Source organism: Myotis davidii, unplaced genomic scaffold, assembly GCF_000327345.1.
Source record: "Myotis davidii unplaced genomic scaffold, ASM32734v1 scaffold252, whole genome shotgun sequence".
Classification (NCBI taxonomy): Eukaryota; Metazoa; Chordata; class Mammalia; order Chiroptera; family Vespertilionidae; genus Myotis; species Myotis davidii.
The window spans coordinates 2,793,301-2,805,568 of record NW_006283768.1 but is presented as its reverse complement, the minus strand read 5'-3'; the positions used below and the strand labels follow the sequence as shown (position 1 = coordinate 2,805,568).

The 12,268-nt window shown below is 42.6% G+C and overlaps 1 protein-coding gene across 2 annotated transcripts in view; it reads right to left on the bottom strand.

The window, feature by feature from the left end:
- Nucleotides 1-12,268, bottom strand: part of UNC5C (unc-5 netrin receptor C) — a 399,182-nt gene that overhangs the window by 69,354 nt on the left and 317,560 nt on the right. For both annotated transcript variants that reach the window (XM_015566112.1, XM_006753893.2), the window contains exons 5-7: nucleotides 5,097-5,277; nucleotides 3,709-3,876; nucleotides 1,286-1,450 (exon numbers count right to left, since the gene is read on the bottom strand). In XM_015566112.1, coding sequence (XP_015421598.1) covers nucleotides 1,286-1,450; nucleotides 3,709-3,876; nucleotides 5,097-5,277 — 514 coding nt within the window. The remainder of the gene's footprint in view (nucleotides 1-1,285; nucleotides 1,451-3,708; nucleotides 3,877-5,096; nucleotides 5,278-12,268) is intronic.

Genomic DNA, 12,268 nt, shown 5'->3' with positions numbered 1-12,268 from the left:
CATATGTTTTTACTTTAATCCTCACTCAAACCATGCCTCGAGGAACAAACCCTGCATGTCTGGATAAATGGTTAGTAAAACAGCTGTGTTACTTTCATGCTGCATTTCAGGTACAAACTTAGTGCGATGCAGTCCCCAAATCATAACCAGAAGCTGTGCTTTTTACACACAGCAGCAGCCCATTTTCAAAGAATGTAACCTACCGTGGACAGAGAAATAAAAGGCCTATTGGATTTTTATTCTGTGTCAGCAACATAATGACATATTTACTAGTATTTTAAGTAAGGTTTCTTTTTAAAAGGTCCCTGTGTGTATCGATTCTGGAAGGTAAACAGAATATCATAAAAATGGTAAGAATAAATTATTTTATTCGTAAAAACTTCTATACAGATATATTTGGTTGTTTTGATTCTGTAAGCAATTTGTAATGTATTCTAAGAAATGTCAACATTTGCCCTCCATTAGTTTAAGATATAAAGATATCACATCGTTTGATCTATTCCTCTGTATAGGTATACATGCAGAACAAATCTTAGTGTCTTAATTCATGGTCATGAACGATGTGGTAAATTTTGTATATCTAAAGGCTCCTTAATAAAAAGTAAGACTTTGTAGGTATGGAAATCAAACAACCATCTCATTAAGAAAACCTAAGGAATGAAGCCATGAGAAATGGTGACAATTTAGCTTAAAGCACCCATTGTATTCGGACGCCAACCTTCTATGCCTATTTTAAAATTGATGTTTTATTAACATTGTTTCCTTTCAAAAAACATAATTTCTAACAAAACCCAGCATTTTCAAGGAGCTGTGAAGATGTTCCCATTAAGTATGTGTAAACTGGTAAATCTACCTACAGAAATGTTTCCTGTCATATATATATATATATATATTTATATGACATATCGAAGGGACCTTAGTTCAGTCACAGCCATGGATTAGGAATAAATAGCTTGTGTGTTGGACGCCATGTGACTCTGTGAGGAGGTTAGGGTGCCCTTGGTGCGCTCTCACAAAACTGAGTAGTGGTCCTGGGTCTGGAAAGAATGGCAGTCCCTGTATGGAAATGTGCGCAAATCACACTCTGTCACTTGTCAGCTGGGCACAGTTATTCCCTTTGGTTCCTGGGAGTCTACCTTTTCCAATTTTCGGAGATAACTAGTATATTGGTATATTATTGAAGTTTTTGTTATTGAAATTTTTCATTTCTCATATTTCCTGCCAATAATTCCAAGTGGTTAAATCTCACATCTCCCCAGTGTGTCCTTGGCTGACACAGACTTACTCTGCATGCAGAGCCCATCAGTGCAGTTCTTGGATTGCAAGACCAGGCCATCGCAGTCCTTGCCTCCGTTCTTGGGGGCGGGCGCCGTGCACTCCCTCCTGCGCCAGTGCGTGCACTCCGTCCCGCAAGTAGACCACTTGCTCCAGGAAGTCCACCGACCATCCACTGCCACAGAGAAAACCCAGCGTCAGGTCAAAGGTACAGGAGCTTGGAGGGCAGAGGGGAGCTGAGCCCAAGTATACAGCAAACACACAAGCAGGAGAAAATGCCCCCGTGGAGGACTGGATCTCTCTCCGCTGGGGAAGTAGAGCATGCTCTGCGCACACCTGCTGGGCTCTGTGAGCTCTCCTGGGAGCTGTGTGACTGCTTCCTCAGGGACACCCAAGGGAGGCTTAAAGGGACACACAGGACCAGAATTGCCACCAAAGCTGTATAAAAGTAAGTCATGGTGGTGCCCCTTTCTCTATCAAATGGTAAACTTCTGGATTTTGTGTTGAAAATTAGGGGGCTTCTTTTTGGACCCCAAATTCCTTTATGCATAGCGTCATATGAGGGGTACAGTTAACTTATGTGGGAAAAATGGTTGGTTGAGTGGGGAAGAAATCTACCTGTGTACCCACTCTTCCATCCATTCATCTATCCATCCATGTATCATGCATCAATATCTATCTATCTATCTATCTATCTATCTATCTATCATCTATCGATGTCCTATATGCCTCTTTTATTTTTTCATCTGGGCTAATTGATTCTCTTGAGATCTTCAATGTTTTCTTAAAAAAACAATTTTCCATTTATTATTTGATGATTCCAGTCCATTATTTTATGATGTATACATTTCTATTTTTATTAAAAATATATGTAGTCATATTTAATTTTCTGCCATGATTTGGTAATTTAGAATTGACTCACTTTCTTCCTATTTTTGGTGGCTGGCTTGGCAGTAATTTCAATGATAATGAGCTGAGATATCTCTATGTTAAAAACAATTTCCATTCCTAAGTTTAAAAATATGTAGTAAATTTATTGAACATCTAATATACATAGCATCTTATACCTGCATATTGATAGAAATTATATCAATTTTAATAGTTTATGATTTTACGTTCAAATTGTGTAAATATATTATGCATATGGTAGAGATATAAACATGCCCACATAAAAAAATGATGAAAGCATTAATACTTTAATGGTACAGAGCTGCCTATATAAACAGCTCCCAGCTATCTGAAGAAAAGGCATTTGCTTTGACCTAGAGCCTTAGATCCTAGACCATTCCAAATTACACACTCACACATTTCTATTTCACTCAAAAAGCTCAGTGCATTTTTAATCGTGGGAGTCAACATGTAGGTAAAATATTTAAGAGTATACGATAGCATCCTGAAGTTGTAAACCTAGCTGGGTGTCAAAATTTGTTCCATAAATAAAAGCTCTCAAAGGGTAGGTTACTATTTTGATATTTGGAAATCAACACAGGAATATAAAATATAGATTATGTTTTTATTTCAGTTCACTTCTTCAGCCCATCTCTCAGAAAGTTTGTCCTAAAGGATAAACCAAACAAAAACCAGGCAAAATAAAGGGAAGTAAAAAAGACTGTGTATTGAAACAATGAAATTGACAATATAATAGCTACCTCGATGGAGTGCACTATTTTTATGGATTATTTCAAAATAATTCTAGCTAAACTTTTCAACTTATTGATTAGAGCTTAGGGAGTTTTGGTTTTAGTGGGTGTTAACTTCAGTTACCTGGGGATAAGAGCAGGTGACAATATAAAATAGCACAGAGAGATGCTCAGAGGCACCAGATGCAATCTGGGCATAGGTACTCCTGCACATAACTCACAAAACAGGTGGCCAACCAGTACAGATAATAAAGTGCTGACTGCATTGTATTTTCAAAATCCATTAGCTCATGTGTCACAAAGCTTAGACTTCCTTTTCATTCAGTCCAAATGTTTTATTTGCTCTTGCCCAGAAACTGACACCAAATATCAAATATTTCCTTCTAAACATTATCTGGGTTTTAGTTCCAATTAGTTCCCATGGCTTTCTGGAGATCAAGGGTTTTTGTTTTTTCTTTTCTTTCTAAAATGTGTGGCTTTCAGTGGTGCTCGAATCTCTTGAATTACAGAACCTACAATCTTGGCTCCAGCAGTTTTGTTTAGTAATAGAGAGGGATTCTGTTGACGTGTGTTTAATCTCCTGTTTTATATGATTTTTCATGGCTCAGTAATAAAGTTAAGTACTCTTTTGGGGGAAAATATTTGATTTCCCAGCAATGTAAGCATCGAATGGGATGATGCATTTAAATAATGTTTATTGCACACAGGTCAAGGAGAAGGCTTTGTGTAGACCCCTTAAATGCATCTCTGGAATGGGAGGAGTCAGTTGGAACGAGAGCGCTAGTTTATTTACCTGGGCACAACGTGGTACAGGCTATTTTCTGCACGCTCTGCCCTTCGCAGAAGGCACCACCGTTGAGGGGTGCTGGGTTGGTGCAGGTCCTCGTGCGCTTCTGAAACCCCCGTCCACAGCGGCTATTACACACAGACCACTCTGTCCAGGTGGACCAGCCACCGTTTACTGGGAGGAGGTAAATAATAACATGTGGATTACATGTTTGTGCACGCACACACAGATGCACAAACCACACACAACACATCGACACAAATTTATTCCCCAAGGAACTATAGAAAAAATCTAAAATTCAAAGCTAGAAGAGACCATAGACTTCATATCATTCAAAGTTTTATCACAGAGTCGAAGAATCTAAGCACAGAGATTAAAAAAACAAAAACAAAAATGAATTACCAATGTTTACTCACCTACCCAGAAAAGCAAATAGGGTTGTGTTCTCCTTTCCTTGGCTATTGTTCTTTTTAAAACAAAATACATCCCCCTACCTAGTCAAGCTCTAAAAACTACTTTTGACAGCTTATCTCAAATAATAAATGTTCACTTCCTTATGCCAAGGCTGTAAGTGGGTCTGAAACATGGGAGCTGAATAAGACCATTCCATCTTGTCTTAATACCAGATGACTGATTACTTTTCTTCAGCATATATAAACTGTGCAACCTTTTAAGGATTTTTCGTCAGTTTTATTAAGTAACCACTGAACCTGGTCAAAAAAATAAAATCTTATATTGCTGGGTTTTTTACTGGGTAGCTATGTGACTGAATTGGCGATTAGTTGATGTAATTGAAATGAACACCTATTTTGTATATGAGAGCTAATGATGGTGTTGGATGGAGATGTCACCAGAGATGAGATTGTGAAGCCTACACTCTTACACTCTGCTCATTACTTACCTCAAAGATCTTACTCTGGAAAACACTCCTCACTATGAATGCCTTGATGGAGCATGTAAAGCAAGTTCCAGAAAGTTCAAGTTGCTCTGATGTGTAGGGGGACATGTCAGCGCCAGTTTACCTGGGGTTTTGCAGTCACTGGACTGAGCCAAGGTTCACAGAAGAGGCAACAGACTGCTTTAAGCATCTTCTCTCCAAATTCGCTCTGTATCCCCGTGGCCCAGGGCAGGGAGAGAGGAAGGCTCAGGAAAGCAGCTGGACCGTAGGCAGATTTCTTTCATTTTCTTATAAACTGACTGACAAAGGAATAGGAATTTCCAAGACCAGTCTTCCCATGAGCATCAGGGAAGCAGTGAAACCTCACTGTCCACGTGAGCAGCAGGAAGAGACCAGCCATGAGGATTGCCAAGGGGCCGCTTATCTGATGTTTTAAAATAAAAATGACACCTGCACTTCGACATGAACTAGACTGAGACCCCAAAAGCTCACTCACCATAGACGATGACAGTCGCCGTTGTGCTTTTCCTCTTGGCAACAATGTTTTTGGCGACACATGTATAGTTTGCGGTATCTGAGAGGCGGGCCTGCTTGATGATGAGGTTGTGATCAATAGTAATATAAAAATTCCGGTCTTCAACTGGGTCAATTATGTCTTCATTTTTCAACCATTCCACCTAAAGAGGCACAAGAGAAACAGATAATTTCCCCGGATGTATCCCCGGACGGCTGCCTGTCCTAACTTGGGTTTTGCAACATGTATAACATTGCTCCGAGCTCTGAACTTCTGCAGACGGGGAGGAAGTAACTTTGGGAGGTCATGTGAAGTACTGCTCACCTGCCAGGCATGCTGATTCTGTCTGTGCAGCGGTATTCTCAAATGTCAATGAACCCACGGGGAAATGCAGTGTTCAAATTGTTTTCACTTTGCCCTGCAGGCAGGAACAGGGAAGGTGCCTCTGCCAAGTTCCGAACCCAATCAAAGATAATAGGCTACGCATTTCCAACTGAACTCACACCTTTTGCTATTTGATTTGTTTACTTGCGGCCACCGACCTGCAGCTTTTCCGGGGGGAGAGTGTAAGAACGACGTGAGAAGCTCGAGAGCAGCTCCCACATGTCGCTCTAATAAAAGAACATTTGGATGATTTCCGCGTAGCCCTTGCTGAAACATATGGACTAGATTTCCCTGAAAATGCATCCACTTTAAAATGCTGTAAACACATATTTGAAGATGCATCTGAGCCAAAATAGTTGGGGGGGAAAAAGATCTTCTACCAACTCTCAATATAATTCAAATAGCAGGGAAGTTATACCCAAATCTCTCCCTTTGTGTATCACTAGCAGCAAATCTTTGGCTTAAGGTTTGCTTCTGGGGAAACCTGATGGCAGACAGGACTGTCCAAAACTAGTAAACTGATCAATTTTCTATGCAATTAATACCAACTGAGCAACCGAGATGTTATCCCTGCAGAATGAAAAGAGGGAGATGCATGTGTATAAGCGGCCCTATGAGGGAGAAACCATTTCTTGTCCTGTAAATCGCTTCTTTTTCCCACCCCTCTCCCTCATGCACAGGTTTTTCCATAAAGGAAAACAACATTGATATTTACCACATTTCAACATTCTTTAGCATTAGTGGGCATGTGAATGCAGGTAACCTTCAGGGGTAGGGAGTCAACAGTGTTGCCATTTTCAAAATCTTAAGCAGCTTCTCTAGCACCACAGGCGGTCTGGAAATTAATCTCTCAGTCTGTCAGTGGGCTTGACAATGCAAAGCTCTAAATTAAATCTAACCCCGGGACTCTAAGATAACGCTCCTCTAATCCATAGAAGAGAGGCCACAATTTAAAGAGAAAAACAAAAACCAACAACAATCCTGAAAAAAAAAGTGAGAAAGTAGATAAGAGCAACTATTTGTAATAACGTACATTTTGAAGTAGGTAACCATTCTTGGTATTGACAGTAATGGGTGTGAGAATGAGAACAGAACCCATTAAAACAGTGGAGCTTTAAAACATGCCTTTTGCCCTCACATACAGACTGCATGTTCAGTCAGGGCCATCCTTGGAGATGCGTATTTGATCAGATGCTCATACTCACTTGACCTGGATGTCCTCACCTTTGGCCTGTGTGTGGTAATGTGATCCTGCTAGAAGTGCAAGGGGAAGGTAGCAAAAGTCACAGTGTCAGAAATCGACTTGACAGTCATTGAAAGCTGACATGGACATCTTAATCTAATCATTACCTAGCTTATCTATGCATTTTAGGACCTATACCCGTGACTGTGTTCTAAAGAGCAGCCGTCAGGCTCCTGGGCTCTTTGCCTGGAAGTGCCTAGGGGTTCCCCGCTCCTCCACCCTCCCCTCCCCAGTTTCCCCCTCCACAGTGTCTTACAGAGTGTGGGAAAAGCCTTAGGAAATTGGCTAATCCCAGTTGGAATCTGAGCTGTTACTCTCCAGAGTTCTCCTTGCAGGGTTACGCTGAAACTATCTCCTTGGGCCTTCACCTGAATGCACATTTTTTTTCTGGTATTCTCCTTTTCTCTCCTGCTTGCTCCACCTCTGAGGCTCTCCTGGAAGTGTACCCATAAAAACCACTCACAGTCAGCCCTAGCTGGTTTGGCTCAGTGGATAGAGTGTCAGCCTGTGGACTGAAGGGTCCCAGGTTCGATTCCAGCCAAGGGCACATGCCTGGGTTGCGGCTCAATTTCCATTGGGAGTTGTGCAGAAGGGAGCCAATCAATGATAATCTCTCATCGTTGATGTTTCTATCTCTCTCTCTCTCCTTCTCTCTTCCTCTCTGAAATCAATAAAGAAATATTTTGAAAAAACTTAAAAATTAAAAAAACCAAAAAAACCAAAACCACTTTCATTCAAACCTTTGCCTCATGATTTGCTTCTGGAGAACCTGCCCTAAGTCTTGACTATTCAAAACCATGGTTTCTTCTTTGCATGTAATATCTGTTAACAACAGTATCATTATCCTGGTCAAAAAAGACATCAAGAATCCCAAGGGATATTGCGAGCCACTTTTTATTTAAAGAGTTTATTACATGGAGGAAAGAGCGCAATTGGAATAGTTGACAAGAGATTTAAAAAGACATACATGATTATTGGGTATATGACCTTTACTTGCTTATACAGTACATGGCTGCCTTTTCCTTTCTTACCAACCTTGGAGAGGGGATTGTGGCCTGAGCCCCGAGGACCCCTGAGGAGCCCCAGTATTGCTGGGGGGCACTGCCCTCCTCCCTGAACTCTGACTTTAACCAGAGAGGCTCCTCTTGGATCTGTTTTCCACACTGGCTCATTTGCATGCCTTTGTCTGGAGAAATGAAGGGTTGTACTGCTAGAAAATTCCTGTAGAAATGTAGAGGGGAGTCCAGGACTTCTCCAGCTCCGAATAAGACCCTCCTTCTCCGTTCTGCACATCGCAATTCTCCCAGCCATGCCACATGTCCTGCTGTGAGGCCACCATCTGCACGAGGAGCTCGGGACCAGTCTACAGGTCATCGCTCCCCCCTGTACTAAACCCTCATCCTGTCTACACATCCCCATCGCCCCTCTTCCCAAACCCTCAAACCCTTTCCATCCGGCCTTGGAGTAGTAAAATCCTCCCAAATTTCCATTTCTTTTCAGATGGTTTTCTTCACTTTCCTCTCACTGAAAACCACTCTCTCCGTGACGCTACTGTTCTTCTGGACTCAACTCAAATGTGGGACGTTCCCCACTCAACACACCACTGCGCCCGGGGCGCCAGTGAGTGTCCCCCTGCTTCTGCATGGTCTATTCCCGACTGTTCCGGCCAAACACCTTCGCTCTACATCTCATGCCATCAGATTATGTCACCCAATTCCCATATTTCTGTAGTCATCTACGTACCTCTGGGTTCACAGTCATTTTATCCAGCACAACTTCTGTCATAATTTCTGATGATTTTAATAACCAAAAGATGACATTTCCAACATCTTGGCCCCTCAGTTCCATAACCCTCCCTCCGGGGATGACCTTGATGGCTAAGTCAACTACACTCACAGTCACATATTCCAGGACAGAGGTGGTCAACCCTGACTTCACTGCAGAATAATGTGGAGGGCATGTACAATACATCAATTCTAAATCCAACCCAGAGAAACTCTGATTCACTGGTCAAGACTGGTTGAACAAGAGTATTTTTCAAACTCCCCAGGGGGCTGTGGTTTGCTGCGAGGGTTGAGGAACACCACACTGGACCGTTGCCTTTCAAGTGAGATCGTGAGCCAACAGTATCTGTTACCTGGAAATTTGATAGAATGCAGAATCCCAGGCTCTGTCCCCCTAGACCCGTGGTCGGCAAACTGCGGCTCGCGAGCCACATGCGGCTCTTTGGCCCCTTGAGTGTGGCTCTTCCACAAAATACCACACGGGCTCGCACGTACAGTGCGATTGAAACTTTGTGGCCCATGCGCAGAAGTCGGTTTTCTGCCTGGGCGAGTCTATTTTGAAGAAGTACTGGTGATATCTGGCTCTGTTGACTAATGAGTTTGCCGACCACTGCCCTAGACTTACTGAATCAAAATGCAAATCATAATATCACCAGGGGATTTATATGCACATTAAAGTGTGAGCAGAACTGGCCTAGCTCTTGTCTTTACCAGTAATTGCAAACCTTCCTAAACTCAGTTCCAATATCCTCTCATCACCATTTTCTGTCTTTCCTGCTTCTTCTCTCTAGGACTCCTATTTTAACAAACCCGCACCAGGACCCACAAGCTATTGAACTTACCAACTTTATCTCTCACCCTCTCATAGTTCCTATTCCTTTTTGTCAAGTGTAAATTTCTGACTTTTCCTACAATCCCTTGAATTATACCCTCAAGTCTTTCATTCCTTTTTCACTGCATGGTGCTCACTTACTCACTCTTCCCTGCACCACTGTTTATCCTGGCAGTGGGAAATGGCTGTGGGCGTATCTTAAAGTCATGATAACAGAACTCAAGTGGGCCTTAATTCTGCCAAAAACAATCACACTCTATTTCCATTTTCTGTTCACCGTCCTGCACTCCTAGACAGCTATTTCACACCCCCTCTCACCTTAAACACTGCTTCCCCCTGGATCATCACTTTCAGCTGATGACCAGGTTTCCACACTGCTGAGAACACCGACAATCACATCTTCCAAAGCTCCCGCTGCCTGCCCAGCTCGATTCTGCACCGTCTGCCTTGTTCCTGGGTCAGCTCTCTGTGCTCCCGTCACCTCGCATGTGTACTGTGCATCCCATTGCCTTCTCTTATTCAAGGGGGAGCCCAGCAATTCTCTTCTCTCTCTTTTTTAAATCACTCATTTCCCCTCTCCACTGAATCATTTCCATTAGCATTCAGACGTGCAGTTATTTCCACAATGCAAAACAGAGTTGCTCCCACTCATTTCTGCCTCTATTGTCCCCAGATTTTTCTGCTCACCTCACAAAATGCCTTGGAAGAGCTGTTTGTATTCACTCTCCAATTCCTTTCCTCTTCGCTGCTACTGCCTCTACTCTAATCCGCCTCCACCATTTCACAGAGCTGCTCTTTTCAAGGCATCAATTACTTTCACTGCGTTAGACGTGCTGGTGAGGGCTCCCTGCTCTCCTGACTGGGCTCAGCAGCAGTGTTTGACCTGGTTGGCCCGTCTCTCCTCACTCGCTTTCTCTGGACATGGCACTTTCCCGGTGTTTGTCCTACCTCATCCCATCCCCCATGCTTTCTTGGGCTGAGGACTGTTCCCTGAGTGGACTCCATCCTTGGAGTCCTTGCACTAGAACTTGGACCTCTTCTTTTTCCTATTTTCTATCCATATTCACTTCCTTGATGAACTCATCCAGTCCCATGCAGATGACTTCTAAATTTATCTCTAGTCCAGTTTTTTTATAAGTAGAAAGAGTAGACTCTAAAATAATGATAACAACTATGGTATAGTAAGTACACAAACCAGTAACAATTGTTTATTATCATTATCAAGCCTTATGTGCTGTACAGAATTGTATGTGCTATACTTTTATACAATGGGCAGCGCAGTGGGTTTGTTTACACCAGCATCATCACAAACACCCGAGTAATGCATTGCACTAGTACAGTATGATGGCTAGGGTGTCATTAGATGATAGGAATTATAATCTTCTGGGGTCCATATGTGGGGTCCATGGTTGACCTAAATATGGTACTCCCTCCCTGTCTCTCTTCTCTTTAGCATGTCAGCTCCTTTGGTGGCCCTTATGTACATCAGGGGGTGCTTCTGCCTTGGTGGTTCGAGTCTGCTGGTGTGCGTGCCTGGAATAATCATAACCCAGGTATCTAAACGATTTGCTCCCTTCCCTCCTTCAGGTCTTTATTCAGATGTCACCTCAGCAAGTCACTTCCTGATCAATCTTTAAAACAGCAACATCTCCCTCTGCCTATGTCCCCAATTTCTCCCCCTCTTTTCCTTAATTTTCTCCATAGCACTTTTCATTCACCTTCTCATATAGTCTGTATTTTTTTTTATTATTGTCTCTTCCACCAGAATTTAAGCTCCACAAATGTTAGTCTGTGTTTTTTATCCTCATCTGAGGATATGTCTAGAAAAAGGAAGGGAGGGAGGGAGGGAGAGAGAGATTAAAGAGACAAGAAGAGAAGTGAAAGGAACATTGATCAGTTGCCTCCTGTATGTGTTCTGACTGAGAATCAAACCCACAACCTTTTGTTGTATGGGACAATGCTCCAACCAATTGAGACACCTGGCAAGAACTTGGTCTGTTTTTGATCATGGTTATATTCCTGAGGCCTGGAACTGGCATATAGTAGGTGCTTAATTAGTGTCGCTGAATGTATGAACAACAAGACATGTAGTGGGATCAAGTCTGTTTAAGCACATGCATTTTTAGGTCTCTATCAACTTGGTGCTTTAACTGTCAAAATTAATATTAAACATATTTTAAACACCCTTTCTCACTAAGTTCTGCTTGAGATTAAGGACACACATCTCCGCTGCCTGAAGAAAATTCCTATAGAGCTGGCCTGGATTCCAAGTGGACTCACTGGAGAAATCCTGAGGTAGAGGAAGGCCTCTGTCGTTATGCTGGGAAATCCCCCATGTTTCTCTGCCATTTATAAATCTAAAGTTATAAATGTGCAGCTAAGATGTCTTTGAAAGTGGCAGACCTCCCTAGACCACATCGTACCTATGTGCTTGCTGGGGGGAAAAGGTGTTTGAGCCATTATTACAGAATTTCACATAGTAAACGCAGAACCTAGGTGCTCATGGTAAACCTCAGCTTACAACACAGCTTCCTAAGAATTGTAATTTTCAACAAAGAGTTAGGCACCTTGTGATTTCAATTACATTCCACAAATACTGACTACCTACTCTGTGTCAGGCATTGTGTCAAGCTCAGGGAGACGAAGGAACTAACCAGATATGTGCTTGCTTTGTGGAGCTCTGGGCAAGAAGACAAAGCTATCCACAGTGTGACAGAGAAACCACACACACGTGCCGGGTGAAAGTAAATTGAGGTTCAAGTAATGTGGGGAGAGCTTGGAATGTCTGAACTACTTTCTGAGGGGTGAAATTAAGCTTCCTGGGAAGGCAAAGAGGACAGTGGAGGATGAGGAGGACGTGCGAGGAAGAGGACAAAGCAGGTTCTCCGGCACAGGCGTGGAGCACCTTGGG